Source organism: Apus apus, chromosome 15, assembly GCF_020740795.1.
Source record: "Apus apus isolate bApuApu2 chromosome 15, bApuApu2.pri.cur, whole genome shotgun sequence".
Taxonomy (NCBI): Eukaryota; Metazoa; Chordata; class Aves; order Apodiformes; family Apodidae; genus Apus; species Apus apus.
In genome coordinates, this window is record NC_067296.1 from 15,457,710 (window position 1) to 15,477,762 (window position 20,053).

Here is a 20,053-nt window from a genome sequence, read left to right on the forward strand (position 1 = left end):
CTCCTCTGTGTAGCAGGACTAAAAACTATCAGAACGACCACCAGGTCTGAGATTTGCTGGTTACAACACTTTCTGTGCTACATGTGCAATATATTTGTTCTGAATGTTACCACGAAGTCAGTTCATTCAATAATCTTTTACTCACTGTAGCTAGATGTTCTACGTCCATTCAAGTGACTTTTATTCGAGTGCAATATTTCAATAGACATGTAGTGACCTAGTATGCTTTGTGTTCTAAACAATCTGTGTGCAGAGCAATGCAATTAAGTTTAAAACCTTGTAAATAAAACAGGTTGCAAACCAAAAAAAAGGAAAAAAAAAAAAAGAAAAAAAAGTGCTAGGCTTGCATTTAATTTGTGTTTCAGTATCGTGCATTAGGCCGCCTCAGTACAGACCCAGTGTTCTCTGTGCAGGTACTAATGGAGGAGTGGCTCCTCAGCTGTTGAATGCTCCGTTAATGCTTTACTGCTTTACCTGTATTCATTTTTCTAGACTCCTGTCTGCACAAAATGCAATAAACGATTTTATTACACCCTTCACTGCTTGCACGGAGAGTTTTCACTTGCTTCCATCAGATCATCAGATACTTTACACTTGACTGCTGCCACTTCTGTAACTCTGAACAAGCCCCAACAGGGAGCAGCAAGACATCAGGAGAGGAACAGGCCCTCCCCAGTGCACAGCTCCCCTGTTGGAGTTCTGCAAATTTCTGATCACCCCAGCAGAGATGCTTTACCTGCTTGTGGGGCTGTAGAGATGTAGAATAGGGTATCACAAAGGGAGGCTGGAGGAGGAAGGATGGAAAGCAGACATGCTTCCATCCCATTTCAGGTCACACAGTACCAGCAGCACATGCAGCCCCAGCTCCCCACAGCAGTTGCCACAAGACCCTCAACTAGGGAGCTGCTCCCTGCTGGCCGGGTGCACCCTCCCTTCTCAGCCCCCCCACACTGGCCCTGCCACATGCTGCTTCAGCACGTGGGCTGCTCTGCCCCAGATCCACATCCACTGCATGAGAATCAGTGTCTGTGAAGTCCTTCCAAGAGTTCTACACAGAGACTACTCACAGCATCCTCCCAGCTGACAGAAAGGTTCAACCCAGCACTGGGCAAGACACAGCTCACCTGGAAGGAGAAAGGAATGGCACAGTGTATTCCAGTAACAGTCCAGCTGCCAAGTGTCAAAAAATGCAACAAAACATTTTTTCTGCCTTTTTATTAAAAAGTAATGTCCTCTTGTTAACAGCACAGAAAGAAAAAAAATGCTACAACACAAATCACCTGGGACAAAGACAATCCTCTGCTCCAAGAACACTGCTTTCTCAGCTGCTTTCGGCTCTCTGCAGGAAGCCTACAGACTCCAAGGCCATGATGGGGAGGACCACACAGTTAGGAAAGGTTCTGTGTTCTGGTATCAAAGTATGTTACTGGTTAAAAACATGGTGAAGAATCACTGCCTGATTTTCCACTCAACAGTTCACTGTAGTCAAAGTGTGGAAAAATTGTATAAAATTATGGTATTGCATTTTGGCACTGTCTCTCCACCTTAGATGGACAGAACACCATCAACAACAATATGAAGCTTCAGAGCACATTCATGTTCACCACCTGGTACCTGGCTGCAGGTGTTCCCAAAGGAGGGCCAGCAGCTCACCAGCACAGCAACCAACCCTCCCAATGCAAGATTGTAAGAGAAGGAAATTTATACATCCAATTTAACAGATTGATCTTAACACTGACTGCTTGGTGTAGGAAAACTGACAGACTGAAATCTGTGCCTTAGCTGGAAGCTCTTGTGTTTCAGACCTGCCACACTATCTGCACCAAAGCTGCTGGTTTCCACAGCTGGGCGAGGTGAGGAGTGTTCCTGTGCCTCCCTCTGCCAGGACACCACATTCGAGCTGCAGAAGGACCCATCAGCACGGTCCTGGGTTGCAGAGCAGCGGTCAGGAATGTGCTTTAAGTTTGGCTGCTAGTGCTACCACTGCACTTTCCAACTGGCTTATAAACCATTAAAAAAAACCCAAACCAACCAACCAAAGAAAAAACAAAACAAAGAAGAACAGCTCCCGTTCCACAAAGGTGGGTCTCGAGGGCCCCGTCAGGGTCCTGCTTTGCCTCAGTTCATTTCCTCACCACTGACACAAACCGTACTAAGAGCATTCAGTGAGACCAGACTGTGCCACAGTGAGAAGATGCACCAGGCACCAGGGTGAGGAGAAGGCCTGGGGACTGTCACTGCAGCAGCTTCTGGGACTAGACAAAACAACCGATGACCCAAAGCGGCTCCTGGCACGTCCTGCCGCGGAGCGCGCGTCTCCAAACACCACGGACCAGAGCGGGGCCAGGAAGGGCAGCGCGAGCAGCAGCCGGCAGCGAGGCCACTGGGGGACGCTCCTGCCAAAGTGGAGAGGACATGCAGGTCCAGGGACCCTTCTCCTGTGAGGACAGGAGACTTTCAACAGCTGTAAGTACGGAATGGCAATGGGAGGGGAAAGGGCCTGACAGCTCCGTTCTAATAGTGTCGCTGGTAGGAACCCATGGGTTGCTGGGCTGAGGACCCTGGTCTCCCCTGGGCCACTGTTTGGCTCACTAGGTGGGACAGTGCAGGACCACTCTGGATAAGGGTGTCCAAGGCTTTCTGTACACTAGGGTTGTCAAAGTTGATACCAGAAGATACTGGCCTTTGAGCAGGTACACTGCCAGGTGCAGGGAGGCGATTTTGATGCTGACCATAGAGTGACTGAGCTTGTGGAGGAGCTCCAGGTCTTGGACCTGCATTTCTTGAAGGGCCTTGGAGAGCAGGAAGCTGTGTGCTTGGAGCCTGCAATCTCTGCGGAGCCTGGTTTAAATTTCCAGCACCCATCTGTGCTGCTCGGGCCTGACCACCAGCCATGTTAGCAAAGTTCTGGGTGGGAGTGCTGCCTGAAGTGCCTGCAGAGGGTGCAGAGCTGCTGTTTGCTGCAGCAGCTGCTGCTGCCCCACTGTTGAAGAGACTGAGGATTTTTGCTTGAAGCTCCTGCTGAGGATTAGAAGAGGACACTGGAACAGAAGGTGCAGAGACCAGAGGCTGTGAACCCTGATGAGCCTGAGAGTTTGGAAGGCTGGCCTGACTACCAAGAGATGATCCTGAAGGTGCCCCCAAAGACTGCCTTGACATGGGTGCTGGGAAAGAAAGGAAAGAGGATTAAAGCTTTGCAAATGCCCTTAAAGGGGTACCTAAAGAAAACTAGTGAAACAGCTACCAAAGACACAACCCTCTGAATAGGAGGGCTGCCAAGCTCTGGAGAACCCAAGGCAGTCAGGAGAACTGCTGCCCTCCCTGTAGTTACCAAACGAGTGGAGGCAGTCCTGTCCTTCCCTGGCAGAGTCCAGTATAAAAGTCCTGTCACATGAAATATCTGAATTGTGTCAGGACACCCAAGGACACATCCATCTCAGTGAATGGAGGTGCTGTGTGAGGAGGTGACAGCCCGAGGACTCCCCTGCAATTCCAGGACTGTTTTTGGGTCCCAGCCCACAAACCCTGTGATTAACAGCATTGCTGGGGCCAAGAAACTCACCCTGCAGAGCATCAGCGCTGCCCCTCAGCAACCGCTCCTTCCGGTCCCTCAGGTAATTAATTACTTTATCGATCTCCTCTGCACTTAGATAGCGATTGTCTGCCAGCAGGTTCAAGAGAGTCTGGATGCCTGGAGGGTGCCCTCCCCTGACACTCTCCTCCACAGGGGGTGGGCGCTCCCGCTCCTGCAGAACGGCTTCATCTGCCATCTTGGCAGCCTGCCGGGCGATCTCCTCCCGCTCCTTCTCCCGTGACTCCGTTTTGTAGCGCTCATAATTCCTTGCCACCAGCACCATGGCATCATCTTGGGGCATGTTGCGGTGCTCTGCACAAGGAAAAGAAACGCTTTAAGTGCCATTAAGAGGGCGTGCCCTGCCTCACACACACCAGCAGATCTCATTCAGCAGGCAGGCACTGCTGAGGGGCTGCAAGCGTAGGCTTGGGATGCTCCCGAGGCACACAGTGACAGTCCCCTTTCCCGAGCCAGCAGAAGGCTCCAGGCTATCATGCAGCAAGGCTTTTCATCCACAGGTGAGGGCTTGGAGAAGAGTGTGTATCAGCCCAAGAAATGTTCGTCTTGCCTCTCAACCATTCAAAGAGAAAGCAGCTCCCTCTATCTCTCACAGAAATCCTCCGAGGCTGTTCCAGCAGTTCTACTGCTAAAGCCTTGAACATTCCCAAACCCTGCTCTCTGACAGCTGCTAAAGCTCCCCAGAGTAGGGCAGCCATGGAATACATTTGGTTCTGCACTGTCAATGCCTTAACACCCTGAGTGCACATGAAGGAGATGGGGAGGACATCAGCACTGGCTCAATGTCACATTACTGCTTATGTTTACTGCTTTAGGCAAGTAAGTTCTCTATAATACAAGGACTGATGGTCAATTGCAACCTTTTGGGGGTTTTTTTTGCAGTTGCCTTTTAAAGTTTCTGAGGTGGTTACTTCCACCTCCCAAAGCAAACACAAAATAGCTCCCTTGAACACAGGTTTAAGCAGGGAGATCAACGAGATCTCTACCTTCCTGAAGTGCCCTAAGCCCTGGGCACTTTGCACACCTGCATCCATCCAACCCTGCCACCCCTTCCAAGTGACAGGAAACCGGGGCTCATTTTAACATTACCCTTTGCACGAGTTGTGGGAGTTCCCTGAAACCAAGGTGAAGAGAAAGGTGACTGCGTGTGGTTCACGTGAGAGCACTTAACCTCCAGGCAGAGCCATGGATGAGCTCACAACTGCGGTTCCTGTGGGATCTGATACACCATTAGATCCCATAAAGAACAGAAGCTCTGGCAGGAGGATGGGTGTTAAAGCAAAGGAGTGAATAGTTAAAACCCAGGGCAGAGGAAAGCCCAGTGAATGTGTGTGTGAGCTACATTTCTGCAGGCAATGAGAACTCTCCTCTCACAGCTGCACTGAAAAAAAAACCTGGGCTTCTGCAGCCAGTACGTACAGGAAAACCAGGGACTGGGTATCCAGAAGTTTGCTCCCCTAGATGAACCTTACAAAACATTACTTGAGGACACAATATGGGAGAAATGAGCTTTGAGAGCTCAACCACGATTAAACAAGCCAGCTGTGCAAACAGAGTGTGGGAAGAGGCCTATGATCAGAGCAAAGACTGAGAGACCACGTTCTGACAAGACCTTTGTTTAATATGTGCACCCACCCTCATGCTCACAACCAACTCACATCCTGAGATGGAAAGTGATGTGACAAGTGTAAATACTGCTAAAAAGGTGGAGCACATCTATTCAGTCACTTTGCAGTCCTATCTTGTTATAATTCTTCCCAGTTCCATGAACAGATCTTTGCCTTGACACTACCCTTGCTCCATTCCCCTTAAAACACATTTGGGTTTACAATCTGTCTTGTAATTTGTCACATTCCAAACATTTTCTCTTTGAGTGCAATAAGTGATAAACTGAGGCTGGACTGGTGCTCCTCAGAAATCTGCCAAGGCAAGGCAGTCATTTCTAGAGCTGGGGTTCATGACTTGCCCTACAGAAGGCTGGTTGTATCAGGTGCTAAAAACACAGCTGAGATTCCCTCTTGGCAGAAATTAGACAGTCCTTTTGACAAGGGGCTAATAAAGTACTACAGAAGCCTGAAAATAATTATATTCACATTTATGACATGATGTTAAGTCATTAATAACTACTTATGGCAAAGCAAGAATGAACTCTGTCCTGATTGGTGGTTCTGCTTGAAAGAGCATTCTAAAGGAGTGCTTGGAGCAGGTCAGTGGCCGCCCAGCCTGCCAAGACCTCAGTACCTTGTGGGGTGCCAAACATGATGTTAACAGTGCAAGAGCGGTGAACTTGATGCTGCTGGGTGATGACAATGGCAAAAGGAGACCCTCCTCTGCTCACATCGTCCAGGGCTTGTGTCAGGGACATCTCAGTGTTGAGGAAGATCAGGTCCACTACCATGCCCAGATCCCGCACCTTCCGCCCCACCGACTCGGCATACTCCCTACCACAAAGCAGAGACAGCAGAGTTGGACAAGTCAGTCACGTACAGAAACCGAAACCCAGGACATTCACCCTTCCCGTTGCTCAGACTCGCCGTTCTGACAGCTTGCCCAACTTCCTCATGTTTAACAGGACAGTAGTATCTCATTACAATCACATAAAAGCCCTTATTTTTATCTGAATCAGACATTTCAGTTTAACTGAAATAAACTACAAAGGAAGCCTTAGCTTAGCTGAGGAACAGTGTTTACAAGGAGATTTACACAACTATATATTTACAGACAAATGTGTTTAAACTGAAGTAATTAAGTGAAGTAATTTATGCATGCAGGGATCTAAGTGTTACCCAGCAGAGCAGCCAACCTACAGAAGTCAGCTCCTTGTACTATGTTCAGTACCTGAACTGCCCAAATGTGCCTCATTTCTCACTGTCTGGCTCTTTCCTTCCAGCAGCTGCTTTCTGCCCTGACCCAGTGTCAGCACAGCACCTGTGTCTCTGCTGTCCTGCAGCCTTCCCGCCAGAAGCACAAGCCATGGCTCACATGGCTGTGCTGGAATTCCCAAGGCTCTCTGCAAGCTCCATGCCAGAGCCACAGCCATGACTGCTGCACCTTCCCAGAGGGATCCTGTTCGTCATTGCCAGGTGTTAACGTTGCAGTGGTGACTGGACCTTGTCCCCCTGCCAACTGCCTTTCCAGGGATTTCTAACTTTCTCCGACGGTGTATCTAAGTCATCCAGGAGTCATCTTTCAACAGGTCTACACTAGGTGACACCAGCACTTCAACACCCAGGATTGATTAACATGCTCCAGCTCTTAAGGCTTGTAGCTGCTACAGACCCAAACAATCCTTAGGATATTAAATGGATCCTCTTGCACAAAAATATGCTCCCTGTATCAAGTACAATAATTCATGGTCTATAAGACTGTCTTCCAAAGACTTTGAGTCACCAAGGGATAAAGACTCTAAAATTTCCTTTCAAGATTTGTTCCAACAGGGAACCAACTCCATTAAAAGCAAACCACAGAAGCTCATTTCTCGTTTCACTACTTTCCCTTGATCAAACTTCCTGTCCTGTACCCCAGACCAGGCAAGCACCAGTTCTCTCTCTCTGCCTCACAGACAGAGAAACATTAAATAAAAGAAACTCCTGACCTTTTTTCCAATGGGCTAAGGAGACAGCTTCAAATTTCTCCTCGACATTTTCTTCAACCTCCAAGCCAGATCTTTAGATAGCTTTTTTTAGATACTTACTGTTCCTCAAGATGTTTATTTATGAAGATCTAGACAACAGCCTGGAGCCATCACTACAGCCCTTCTCCCACTGTCCCAGGCAGAGGTGTGCCCCTTGCCTCGGTCAGTGTCGAGGCTGCCGCAGGAGATCACCCTGGCTCCTCCTCACACTGGCTTCTAGTATCACTCATGATTCCCTTCAGCAGCAATTCGCACTCCTCGGACATCAGATTAAGGGCAATGGCTGCGCCTGGCCCAATGACTGATCTGACAAGAGCTCTGAAACCCCTGCTCCTCCTTGACCATGGCTCTGGCACATACTAGTTAAGTTCTGCATTATTCAACCCACGAATAAAAAGTACCAGCCACTATAACCTGTCGTGATAGAAGGCTTATAAGAAGACTAGGTATAAAAGCATCAGGAGAAGGTATAGTTGTAGGTGACAGAAAGGAAAAAAAACAGTAAAGCACAAGATACAACATTTCCCCATCTTGTCAAGATATATTCCCAAAACAGCAACAAAAGCTTTAGATTTCTGAGGGTCTAAAGCCAAGCTGCTCAAAAGCAACCTGTGAGGCAAACAGCCTCAAGGCAGGACTAAGTTTAATTCCATTTTCTTCTACTGTGCAATAATAAAATTTGTCATAACTATTTTCTTACTTGGTCTGTTTATTCACCACTATCACAGAACAATCCACAGGTCTTTCTGCATCAAAACGCCTCTTGATTTCCTCATAGTACTGCCGGTACAACTCCTCCCGGCGCCGCTCCTCGCGCTTCAGACGGTCTGAAAGCAGTGACAGAACCAATAACGGACCCTTTGGACCTGCCTGGGCTGGCACAGGATGCAATGCACTTCGCACTACAGGCATCTCACACACCCCTCCAGATGGAGAATGTGACTTGGCCCATTAAAACATTCCAGGTACCCACCTTCTGAACTCCCTGGTGCTCTATCAAAATGCTCTTTGTAACGGTCATAGTAGGAGTCGTCCTTCCGCCGGTAGTAGTCGTCAAAGCGGAGGTAACGGTCATACGCGTCATCTCGTCTGCAACATGAACAAAAGAAGCAAGCATTTCCAGGCTCCTGCACAATCTCAGGCAGAAACGTTGCTCAACGCATCAAACACAGACCTTCCTCATGCTAAATTTCTGAAGTACACACCCACACCCCAGGAGACACAAATCAGGTACCCAAGTGTCTCAGCCAGAGCAAATTCCTTATCTCCAATGCTTGACACTGCTCCAACAAGTGCAGGCATTGAAGCAGGAATGCCAGAAAAACATGTTGGCAAATACGACCCCAGGGAGATTACCTGTACAAAGGGTCCCGAGGGTCTCTCATATCCCGTGGATCCCTCACATCTCTTTGATTTCTCATATCCCGTGGATCCCTGTATCGATCATACAGCGGCTCCCGTGGGTCACGAAGATCTCTAACATCACGAAGGTCTCGCAGGTCTCTTGGATCCCTGATATCCCGTGGGTCTCGCAGGTCCCGTGGGTCCCTGTGGTCTCTGGTGTCACGCATGTCTCTGGCTCGAATGTCTCGAGCGTCTCTGGAATCTCGCCCGTTTCTCCCATCCCTGCCATCTCTGGGGTCTCTCCGTGGGCTCCCCCGAAGAGGGGAGCGGTCGCGCCTGGTGTCTCGGCCATCCCCGTAGGTGTACGGCTCCCTGGGGAAAGTATCAGGGCAATGCTGTTAGACTGCTAAGGACATGGGTGCTGTCACCCTGAGGTCTCTTACCTGAGGCATCAAAGTGACCCTTCTCTCAGCAGCTGAATCCTCCCTCCTATCCCACCACAGAAAGAACTACCCAAAAAGCACATTTGTTGAAGCAGCCTAGGGAAGCTTCTGAATTCTAACGCTTATCATAGCCCAGGAAGACCCAGAAAACTCCTTAATGGAGCATGACTGAAGGTGTAGGGCACCTGTGGAAGGAGTGAACAGGCACCTCAGAAACCACCTTTCCAAGGCCCCCAACCTCCAACATCAGCCATAAATCATCCATCAAATATGGTTCTGCAAATACTTTGAGAGAATTCAAGGTGCTGTAGCCTAATACCCACAAATAAGCAAAGGCCAGGAGCATTCAAGGATGTATTATATTCACCAGTCAATGACAGCAGAATACCTGGAACAATTTGTTATTGGCTTATGATTAGAAAAAGGAGCTTGTTGTGACCAAAGAGACTGTAGGTTCCACGTTGTGGTTGGGTTTGTGCTGCTGGCAGAAAGCAACAATAGCTCCCACCGTGTCCCAGATGTGAAAGGATGGTTTCCATGGAAAGCCAGTCTGTTTGCGACGCCCCACATTGAGAGGGTACTAAACCCAACCAGCACAGCCTCCTGGGCAGCAACAGGCTTCTGTCACCTCTGAATGATCCATCTCATTCAGACCTTGTACTGCACTGGCTTTGGAAGCAAGGAAGAATAACATTCCAGTCTTCATCTTTTCCCAAAACCGGAGATTCTTTTCCAGGTCATATTCCGCTTTCCAGTTAAAAAAAACAACATAATTTCATTATACTCTAAGGCAAACACAAAAAATCTTGCAGATAAATTACTGAGCTTCATGTGTTTGGAATGTTCCTTCCCCAGGATACTGACAACCACTGGAAAAGAAACAGCTTTTTTGAATCTTTTTATTTCCAAAACTTGACAGGCTTTCAGAGTCCTCTGCCAGCCTAATCTAGTTAGAGAGATAAGCAGAACCTCAGTCTGTTTCCAGGACAGGGCATTCCCAGAGCAGTCACCCAGAGAGCAAGTGAAAGCAACAGGTCAGACATGCCCAAGTTCAGGGAAAGGCAGAAGGGACAGTAACAAGAGGATGCGTCAAGCCTGCCTGGGATGCTGGTGGTCGGACACCAACCGGCCACACTAGGGGACGCAGGGGGGGCACTGCCATTCCCTGCTTTTATGTCAAATACAAAGCAGATCTTGGGGCAAACTACTGAGTTGTTACCAAGAGCACACAGAGCCTCCTCCTGTAAAAGAAACACTGAATTTGCACACAAATAAGTGTAAACTCCCTCATCCTCTTAGGTGTACAAATCCCTGTTTGTGATCTGCATTGAAACCACCTCCCACGGACACACCTCATCATCCCTGTCCCCTAGGCCTACAACAGATGACGGCAGAGGCTCAGGGGACACTTCTGAGTTGCCCCAGTGGATATCAAGTAACTGCTCTGTCTGTAGCTGTAAGACTACATAGCAAAACAGCCAGATGCAGTGGAATTGTTTGGAACAGGACATTTATTCCATCTCGAGTGGGGATGTCCAGAACAGGCTACACTCATCTGCAGGGACAAAAGGATCTGGAATGAGCAATGCACAACTACAGTAGCAGTGGCGTGGGTCCTTCTGTCCTGCTCTTCCCAGTGTGGAACCACAAGGCAGTGCCCGCATCACGCTCTGGCTCCCACAGCGCCAGGACCGCTGCCCATCCTGCAGTGCACTCTGCAGCCCATCACATGTTGTGGGTTGCCCCCAGCCATGCCCAGGACTCAGTGTCCACTGTGCTGCTTGGGATCTGGTGCCAGGGACACGGGATGGCCACAGTTTCTGTCCCAGAGGTCCTGAAGCCTTCAGCAGCCATGGCAGTCGTCAGTCTGCAGCCCCGTGCTCACAGCTCGCACCTCAGTATTCCTCAGGGCCTGTGACAGGGGCACCTGCTCTTGCACACGTGCAGGATAACGCAGGTCCCAGTACCGGTGGCATCAGCACCTGCTGCATGTCCCTCCAGTGTGGCCATGGCATGGGCACCTGCCCACAGTGCCGCCCGAAGCCCTCAGCGCTGCGCACCTGCTATGCCACTGCAACTACAGACATGGCACCAGTACCTGCTTCTCACGTCCTTGTGGTGTTCTGGGGTCCTCATGGCAGCACTGGACACAGTCGACACTGCCCAGGACCACCACATCTGCAACAGGACCCCCCCAGCTGTGTGCCCAAAGCAGCTCTTGGGCGATGCCCATGCACTCGGCTCTGCAAGGGCATTTGCCCCTCACAGGGTAAGTGCAGCACCTACCAAAGACCTAGATGATGTCAAGAGTTGCAGCTACTCACTATCTGGATTTTTGGTGGTACATGTCTTGCTAGTTGCACTTTTTCCTCATTTTTGGTAATTTAACAGGTCAAGTTAGTAAAGCACACCAGACACAAGAGCTTGATTACCTTCAAGTCCAACAAGCAACACTCCTCCATGCAGGGAGCTTTTCCAGCACAGGCAGAGGAGTTGCACACCTTACACCCAACCATAACCACAGCATGTCTCTGTGCACATGCCAATGATGCCACGGAAAGGAAACCAAAGCCACATTCCTGTGACAGGACAATCTGTGTCTTCTCCACCTGCCTGTGACTTCACACAGAGAGGTTGTGCAGGAGGATGCAGGCACTGACACGCACTTGGGCAGATGTGACAGTGCATTAGAGATGTTTGCTCATCCTTTTCCAGTTTCGTTTCAGCACTGGAAGCTTCCACATCAGAAGAGACAAGACGCTCAAGTCCTCCACAGCATGGTGCTGGGAATGCCCCAGCCCTTCAGCACTCTCCAGACATGCCTTGGCTTCTCTGACGCTTGAGGCTGAAGCAAACATTAAGTGCTTTCTTTCTCACAAGTCTCCTACACCCTGTGCTGCAAAACACAACACGTGGCTGCAGTGGCAGCAGCAGACGCGAGGTTTCCCCTGCACCTCCCGAGGTGTCAGCGCCAGAAGAGCTCTTGGAGGCGGAGCAGCCACGTCCTGACTGTCTCCCTTGAGCATCTCCATTTGTCTGGGGAGGTGGCAGCAGGGAAGAGACAAAGACATTTAGCCCAGGCCACTGGGCTCACGGCCCAAAAGCCTGACCTTCCTAGTACAACTCACTGCTTCCAGGTACTTTACCTTCGTGCCGGACTGGACCTTGATGAAGCCTTATTCATATTTCTTCTTTCCACTGCTTTATTAATATCTGTAAAGAATAATCAACCCATCTGTTCAATACTATGGAACAAAAAGAAAGATCATCAGCACAATTCAAATGAAAGCAACTTAACAACAACATCCAGGGGGTGCAAGAAAACCCATTCAGCAGAGAGACATTGTCACTTTGACAATTTTTTATTAAGTTTAGATAGTACAATGTAATGCAATTTTCATGGATTTCTCTGACTTCAAAATCAGGTCAACAGATTGGGTAAGGTTTTAACTCTTTACATTTAGGCCTACACCCAAACTCTTCCTTCCATAAGAGAACCTCTTTCTTCTGCAGTCTATGAGCAAGCAGAAAGCAACTCATGGACTCTAGGAGAAAAAGCAGTCTGAAAACCTCCAAGAAAGGAAGCTGGTGGCCAGCACAGCCAGTCCTGTCCAGTGGAGCATGCCACCACCCTGGCTGGAAACAATCCAAGGGTTCAAGGGCACACACAACTGCTTCCCAAGGGACTGCTGCAGCAGTACAGCCTCCACCATGGAGGACACAGGATCCAAGGAGCCTGGAGCACAAGCTCCTTACTGAAGTCAACGTGGTGCATCCAAAACACCACAGTTAACATGATGTAAACTGATGCAAAAAAATCAGAAATTTGAGAATTGGCTGGCTTCTGAGCATCTCCATGAAAAACATCATGAAGTGAGATACAAAGAAGAGAGCTGAAGAAACAGAGTCTTGCCCTCCACCAGAAAAAGTGAAGCTGCCCAGAGCTGGCAAGAACCCCCACTGCTCTGCTGTGAGGAGGCAGAGCCTTCCACACCAGCCAAGGGAGATGAATCAATGACTGAGAGAGGCAAGGACAGAAGTGCCTTCAGAAATGTTACTCTGAGAGTCTTTTAAGGATAAGACCAAAACTAACTATCTGCTTCCTGCAAATCTATTGACAATTAAAATTTATTATTAGTTATTTATATCAACTACTTTCAAAGCTCTTGCAAAAGAACAAACCTGCCAGAGTGTCTTTAGGGTGCACCTTAGGGTGCATTATTGTCACCGTTTAACTCAAGATCAACAACTAAACCAATGACACAGTCTTAACATTTTCCATAACCTCCCCAGCTACTCTTCTTTGCTTTCAAGATTTAAATTACATTTCAGGGATTAGTTCTATTTTGTTTGCTGTCATTGTCAATCAAGAAGCAGTGTGTTCTCTTCTGGGGGGAGAGGCAAGTGCAGCAGAACGTTGCCTGCCAACACAGCAAGGCAGTGCTCACAGGACCCCCAAGCAGCCTCTGCCTTGTCTCCTGCCACAAACTACACGTGAAGGACATTTACTCCCTGGATAGTTTCACTCATTAAAGATATGAAAACGTATCTGTGCATTTGTGGAAGTATTACTATCATGCAACACTGGAGTTAAACCCTCCCAAAGCTTTTTATTACCTTATTGTGTTACTAGCAATAATAGTTGACAGTCAGACTGCATAACTGAAGCAACTGGTTTTTATTGGAAATTTTTTTCCCCCTTGAAGTCAAGTGTTATCTTTAAGCAAGACATTATCTACTTTCTTTAGTTTAAGATTAGTTTTATTTTCTTTTTTAAGATGCCATTGCAGAATCCTATTATGATTTTTACACTGAATACCATACATTTCTTTCAAATAGAAGTATTTAAATCTGAACAAAAATATTTTACTAGAACAAAAAACACCTTTGACAGGAATCCTTCTCTTGTGCAGAATTAAGATTTAATAACATTTTATTTAATGCCAGCAGCATTTACAGGTTAATTATTCAAATGTTGACAAAACTTCTGAGAGAAAAAAAAAAAGTCTTCTGTGCTGCAGGATTTTGAGGTGACAGGACCACCGTAACCACACAGAGCAGCCTTTTGAGCAAACAAGTGACAATGAATCACACACCTATTTCAAGTGCAGCAGTGACACTGAACTAGAGCTTATCTTTTAGCAAAACATCCAATTCCAATCTAAAAGTCTTCAGAGCACAGAAACCACAAAAGCTCCAATAAGTTTTTCTGTAAGTAAATTACTTTGTTGTTAAAGAAAACTATTTATTCCCACTTAAGGACTTCTCAGACCTCTGCCTGCTAGATTAAATCCCACTGATCCCCAGGTCTGTCTGTAACACACTAATCACACCACCCCTTTATCTCAAAGCTCCTGGTACCACTTGTTCTTCAACTCTTTAAGCTTTCTTCAGGTTTTCCTGAGACTTCTCCAGTTTAGCATTACCATTCTTGAAGCAAGCATACCAGAACTGAACACAAAGCCACACAGGTACAAAAACCTCCCTACTCTGAGTCTGGGCTTTGTACAGCCAGGGATGACAAAAGCCCCTCGCTGAGCACAGATCTTCCTGGATGGCTGTCCCGAAAGCTCAGCTCTGCCTGCGCAGTAAGAACTCCAGGCCATCAGTGACTCAATCGTCACTGCTTCATTCTCTTTTTAAACCCTGACTGCCTGTTCTCTTTCCAAGTCACTTATGAAAGCACTGTGTGGCCAGGAATCTATTTGTCCAGAACACCACTCAAAGCACTGAGGAACACTATCTATGTTACACAGAGATTAATCTGAAAGCCATTTAACCCTGTATTGGTTTTACCTGTTCTAGCTTCTTAATCAAATCAAGCATCTCACAGAAGTCTTTTGCAGCAACGCTGCTACTTTCAGCCACAAAACCTGCAGTATCATAAGTTAGTCTGACAAGATTTTTTTAAATTGGCATCAGTTTCCTTCCCACTCAGTGTCAGGTGGAAGAATTCCTTTGTTACCACGTGCCAGTGCCAGGCTCACCCCACTACACTGCCTACTGGCACATCCACAGTGCTCTGCTGGATCCCTGCACACTCCTTAGTTTTCCAAAGCTAGTGGAAAAACAACATGAATAGTGTAGACAAGTCTTAATTTCCCTGAGCCTCACAGACATTAGATTTAACTTTTTGGAGAGGTCTACTTTTGGTAGCTGCTGCTTTACATTGTTTTCCTACTGAAATGGAATTGGTATTAAAACACCTTCTGTCTCTTCCAAACCAGACAGTGGAAACATTAACTGAAGACTAGGTGACCCTTTCCAATTAGGAATGTTACCACTTCCAGACAGTTCCACCTTAGCTTTTGAAACAGCTGCAGTTGGTTTTGTTCAAGCTTCTACTCAGACAATGCTGGCCATAATTTCTTCTGCCCTGCTTGTCTATTTGCCTCCATTTTCATCTCCAGTCTTGTATCTGCTACTGTACACACATCTTCCCACAGGGTATTACGTATTGCTCCTCTCCTTCCTAAGCCAAACTGTTTCTTTGAAAGTCGTGATTTTGCTTGCATTTACTAGATTACTCTTAGATTTCTAACCATTCATTTCTGTTTAAGTTTGCTCTTAGCATGTTCAGCAGAATCACTTTTGTCTTTATGAAAACAGCCTTTTTAAAGCCCCTGGTGTGTACAGCACTTCTTACAGACTGATTTCACTTGTGAAAAAATAAAAAAAAAATCCAAGTTAGGATGACTTATCTAGGAAGCTGCTGAGTGCTGTGACCATTTCCTCTGAACCTGCCCAAATGAAGCCCAGTGCTGGTTTACAGATGTTTGTAAAACTATACACCATGAGGTTTCAATGAGCACTTTGCAGGGCTTACACGCTGGACAGCTTCTCACGCAGGCAAACAGCTTTGGAAACACATAACCAGGTTCAGAGCCAGACCTTGGCAGCAAGAGGAAACACCAAGACGAACCAGGCAGCACTGACAGCAGATATCCCAGGAGGCAAGCCTGCACCCAGGACAAGGGATTTCAGACCGACACCGGTGGTGTCCCCGCTCGCACTCTTACACAGGCACCTCTGCCAGGACGCATGCTGGGGGCAGGAGACACGGCGCAGGTTTCCTTACCTAATCTATACCCTTTATAAAGGCGCCCATTCTCACCGTCCAGAGCGGCCTGGACGTCTTCTAGACGGTCATACTGCACGAACCCATAGCCATGGTACATGCTGAGGGCTGCAAAAGTTAACAGCAGGGCAAGACCGTTAAACTGCAGGGCAGAATGAACCCGCACCCAGGCAGCGCTTCACCCGCAAGGAGCAGCACGGGGCTCTGCCCAGAAACCACCCTGCCAGCGCCCGGGGACAAACATCCACCAGGAACAAAACACAGAGCTTGGAGGCTCTGAAATATACTGTGTAGATCAACTTCCTTCTGATAAGGCAGTGACCAAAATACAGCTGGGGAAGTGACCAAGGTTTGATCACGAGACTCTGAAGTCAGGTGACAGGGTGCTGTGACACCCAACTGCAACCCCACACACAGCTGACACACACGTTACGTTTCAGCTGTAGGGGAATCACTGTTGCAAAGAAAACTACCATTAAAAGGTCACTTTTTAGGAACAACATTAGTCACTCCTCTCATCATCATCAAACAGCATTTGACAAGCATGAAAGTTATATTTCTCACTGAATCCCCAGCCACAAAAAGGCATAAGAGAATATACTAACCCCTGATCTTGCCATATTTTGAAAATATCTCTTCCATTTCTTCACGAGTCATGTGGTCTGTGGGCAAATTGCCGACAAAAAGTCTTCTCTCTAAATCCTGAGGATGGGTGCTGTTAGTGAAGTCGCTCTCTTTGATGCTATTGCTCTTGCGTCCTCGAGCCATTTTGCTCTCGTTCCAAATCCAACTCTTCGCAAAAAAGAAAAATGGCCATGCATATAATTTCAATTCATGACATTAAAATTAAACTGGAACAAGATTAAACTTAACAGCTTTGTGAACTAGAAGCCAACTGGGTCTGCTTGACGCAAGCTTCACTCCAGAGAAATCTTAACACAGGGACACCAAGGTCTGGCAAAAACGTACAGCGCAGCGTTTTGGTGGAACTCCCCTGTCACACGGAAAGATGGCAGACCTAATTGTTTTGCAAGTAAGTTTTAATGATTTAACTCCAAACTGAAACACAAATAAAACTCATTTTCCACTAAGACATCTTAAAGCTTTTCAATACATCCGTTGCTGTCATAGCTACTGCTGCAGGGCAGGGGTAGAAGTGTTGAAATGTATGCAAGGTCTTGATGAGCGGGACGGCAACGCCCCTCACCATGTGCACCACAGAGCCCCGCTGTGTGGGGCAGTTTTGGGCCACCTGGAACTGCTGCTCTGCAGGGACCCCACCTGGAACACGTCACTCAGTGTGAGATCTCCACTTTTCCGAACCAAAACCCGCCGTTTCTCACTCGTTCCCCCACAGCTAACATGTCCTTGTCCCCACCAAGGCGCCCGCTCCCACCAAAGGCGGGTCCACAGCCCCCTGTGCCCACGCTGTCCCCACCGGGGTGGGGGGAGCGCCCTTCCTCAGCCCACCCTGCTGCAGACAAAGCTGAAGAGGCAGCAACCTTCTCTGCACAGAAGTACCCACAGAACTACAGCAAAAAAACAACAAACAAAACACCAACTAACAAACCTGAGCAGGCAACAGTCCCCACTCCCCCAGATCCACACCTCTGGGTTTAGGAGTCACAATTACATAAAGCTTAAAAAAAAGAAGACCAATGCAGCTTTCAAGATGAACTTGACAGTTTGAAAACTATTTAATTAAGTTGTCATACATCCTAAACATTCATCTACAAGAATGTAGGATGGGATATTTTGTTTATAACATGCAAGAAACCTGGAAGAAGAAAGCTTATGACACTGAGTATTCAAACAAAAGCTGCTGCTGTTAACCATGAGAGGTCCACAGCCAACACACACCCTAGCAGCAACCTGCAGCCCTTACAATTTAAAAGTAGTCTCTAGATAGACAACTCAAGTGTCCAAAAATATAAAGTAGTTTTGCACAAATGCATTTACAACACTTAACTGGCATGAAAAATACATCTACTTTAGATCTGAGGTGTAAAATTCTGGGGGTTTTCTCTTGTTTGGTTTTTTGTTGTTGGTTGGTTTGATTTTTTTAAGATCAATCCCCTTTATGTTTGTCTCACTTTCCTCCTTCGTTGAGGAAGCCCTGCAGGGGTAGGAGGAAGAGAACCCCTCCCAGTTTTAAAATGAACTGCTGGAACAGGGAGGGAGAACAAAACCCCAACACTAAAACCAAACAAAAAAAGTAATTTCTTCTACCATATTGGCCTCAATTCTCCTGTAAATTTGCCCCCCCAGACACACAGTTTCACTTTCCCCATCGGAAGTACGCACCAAACCTTGCCCCATTTTTCCACATGGAAGCACTAGATCTCTGTTCTCCTGTTGCATCCCAAGCTCTCATCAGCTGAGGGGAAAGAATTCTCCAAACTTCTCCCAAAATTATGAAGTGGCTATAAAACCACTCTGAGCAGGGTGAGGTCCAAGTTGGATCCAGCAGTTACAGCTCTCTCCAGCTGGGATGGGGACGTGAAGCCCCAGCGAGTGAGGTCTGGGGAGGTCACACACCCATGGGCACCTTGCAGGGCCCACTGCTGGCAGGACACTTCAGTACAAAAAGCAGCAAGAAATTCCTATTTCTTATGGGTGGGGATAGCAGTGGGTGGCTGGGGAAGAGGGTCCAAGAGCTTTTCATAGGGAGAAAAACAGGGAGCTATGTTGCCCCTTACATATCACTTCCAAAACAGAGCAATAAATCCCAGACACTCAAGACAGGTTGAATCACTGGAGAACTGTCACAGAAGAGCATTTAGTGCCTCTTACCATTTTCCACTTCGCAGATGAGATAGTTTAGGGCAAATCAATAGTGGTAAGACCCGAATAAACGCATGCTGTCCCAGTTTTAGGCACACGACAGCAACTGAATGACTTACTTCCACGTTAAACCCTTTTTCTAGGAATGCAGCCGGAGGGAGCAGCCAAACACCTGAGTGGCTTAAAAGTGTCAAACCTCCCTCCCCAAACTGAGCGGCTGGCTGAGCAGGTTACTACAGCAGGAAAGCCCATGCCAGCTCACGTGACATCAGATCTTCTGGAAGTTTAATTAGAGACACATTCCCCTAAAAGTCTTCGCTTTAAAACCAAAGGTATTTATGAATAGTGCTTCAGAAATGAGACACGGCTGCAGCGGGACACGGCAACTGAGCGGACACAAACGAAGCACTCACAGAAAGCTGAAAGACGTGGGCCAGGCGGAAGCAGCACAGCGAGGCACCGCAGCGGGAACGGCGCCGAGGAGCAGCGACCTTTCCACCCAGCTCCCAGCCCCCCAGGACCGAGCCATGCGGGCAGCCCCCCGGCCGCAGCCCCACACACCGGGCCCGGGGAGGGGGGGGCCGCTCCCGGGCACCCCTCACCCCGGCCCCAGCGCCCAGGAGAGCGGGCGCGGAGCTGCGAACACGGGGAACACCCTCACCTCCCTCCCGGGGCCCCTGCTGCTGCCACAAGCGATCCAGGTTTCTCAGGCAGCCGCTGCCCGGGCCCCCCGCGCCGGCCCAGCACCACGCAGGGCGGGGGCAGCCCCGGCCTCAGGGGCTCCCGGGGCCGCGCTCGCCCCGCACCCCCCGAGCTGTCCCGCGGGAGGCCCCGCGCTGCGCGTCGTCTCAGGAAAAGGCGCTTTTCAGCGGCAAGAATCCGCGCTCCGACCGGCCGCGGGGAGCAGCGCCCGGGAGCTCCAGCGAGCCCGGCCTGCCCGCCCGGCCCGGCGGGGAAGGGCCCGGCGCCCCGCGGGGCTCTCCGCCGCCCGCCCGTGACGCGATCGCCGCCCGCGCCGCGCCCGGCCCCGCCGCAGACTCACCGGGCCCCGCCGCGGACTCACCGGGCCCCGCCGCGCCCCCCGGGCCCGCCGCGCCGCAGGACAAAGGCGCCAACCGCCGCTGCCGCACGGCGCGCCGCAAAGCGGGGCAGGCACGGCCAGCCCGGCGGCGCCCGCG

General features: G+C 48.8%; 1 protein-coding gene across 4 annotated transcripts; it reads right to left on the bottom strand.

The window, feature by feature from the left end:
• Positions 1-1,175: 1,175 nt before the first annotated feature.
• NCOA5 (nuclear receptor coactivator 5) lies at positions 1,176-19,986 on the bottom strand. Of its 4 annotated transcripts, none has more exons than XM_051632913.1 (10): positions 19,918-19,986; positions 16,697-16,883; positions 16,092-16,199; positions 12,160-12,226; positions 8,583-8,942; positions 8,200-8,315; positions 7,927-8,053; positions 5,834-6,033; positions 3,563-3,886; positions 1,176-3,164 (listed from the first exon to the last, which is right to left on the bottom strand). In XM_051632913.1, the coding sequence occupies exons 2-10, from the start codon at positions 16,857-16,859 to the stop codon at positions 2,515-2,517; spliced, it is 2,115 nt and encodes a 704-aa protein (XP_051488873.1). In that variant the 5' UTR covers positions 16,860-16,883; positions 19,918-19,986; the 3' UTR covers positions 1,176-2,514. The 4 variants fall into 4 exon arrangements, with proteins under 4 accessions (XP_051488873.1, XP_051488870.1, XP_051488871.1 ...); XM_051632910.1 differs by lacking the exon at positions 19,918-19,986 and adding an exon at positions 18,396-19,384 and having other exon boundaries at positions 16,697-17,620; XM_051632911.1 differs by lacking the exons at positions 16,092-16,199; positions 16,697-16,883 and having other exon boundaries at positions 19,918-19,952.
• Positions 19,987-20,053: the final 67 nt, after the last annotated feature.

Bases quoted from the DNA above. Each gene is read 5' to 3' on its own strand.
- NCOA5 (XM_051632913.1), bottom strand. From the start codon at position 16,859: ATGGCTCGAGGACGCAAGAGCAATAGCATCAAAGAGAGCGACTTCACT. The intron at 16,200-16,696 runs GTTAGTATATTC...TAACTTTTGCAG, and splicing joins AAAATATGGCAAGATCAGGG to CCCTCAGCATGTACCATGGC. The intron at 12,227-16,091 runs GTAAGGAAACCT...TATTCTTTACAG, and splicing joins TTATAAAGGGTATAGATTAG to ATATTAATAAAGCAGTGGAA.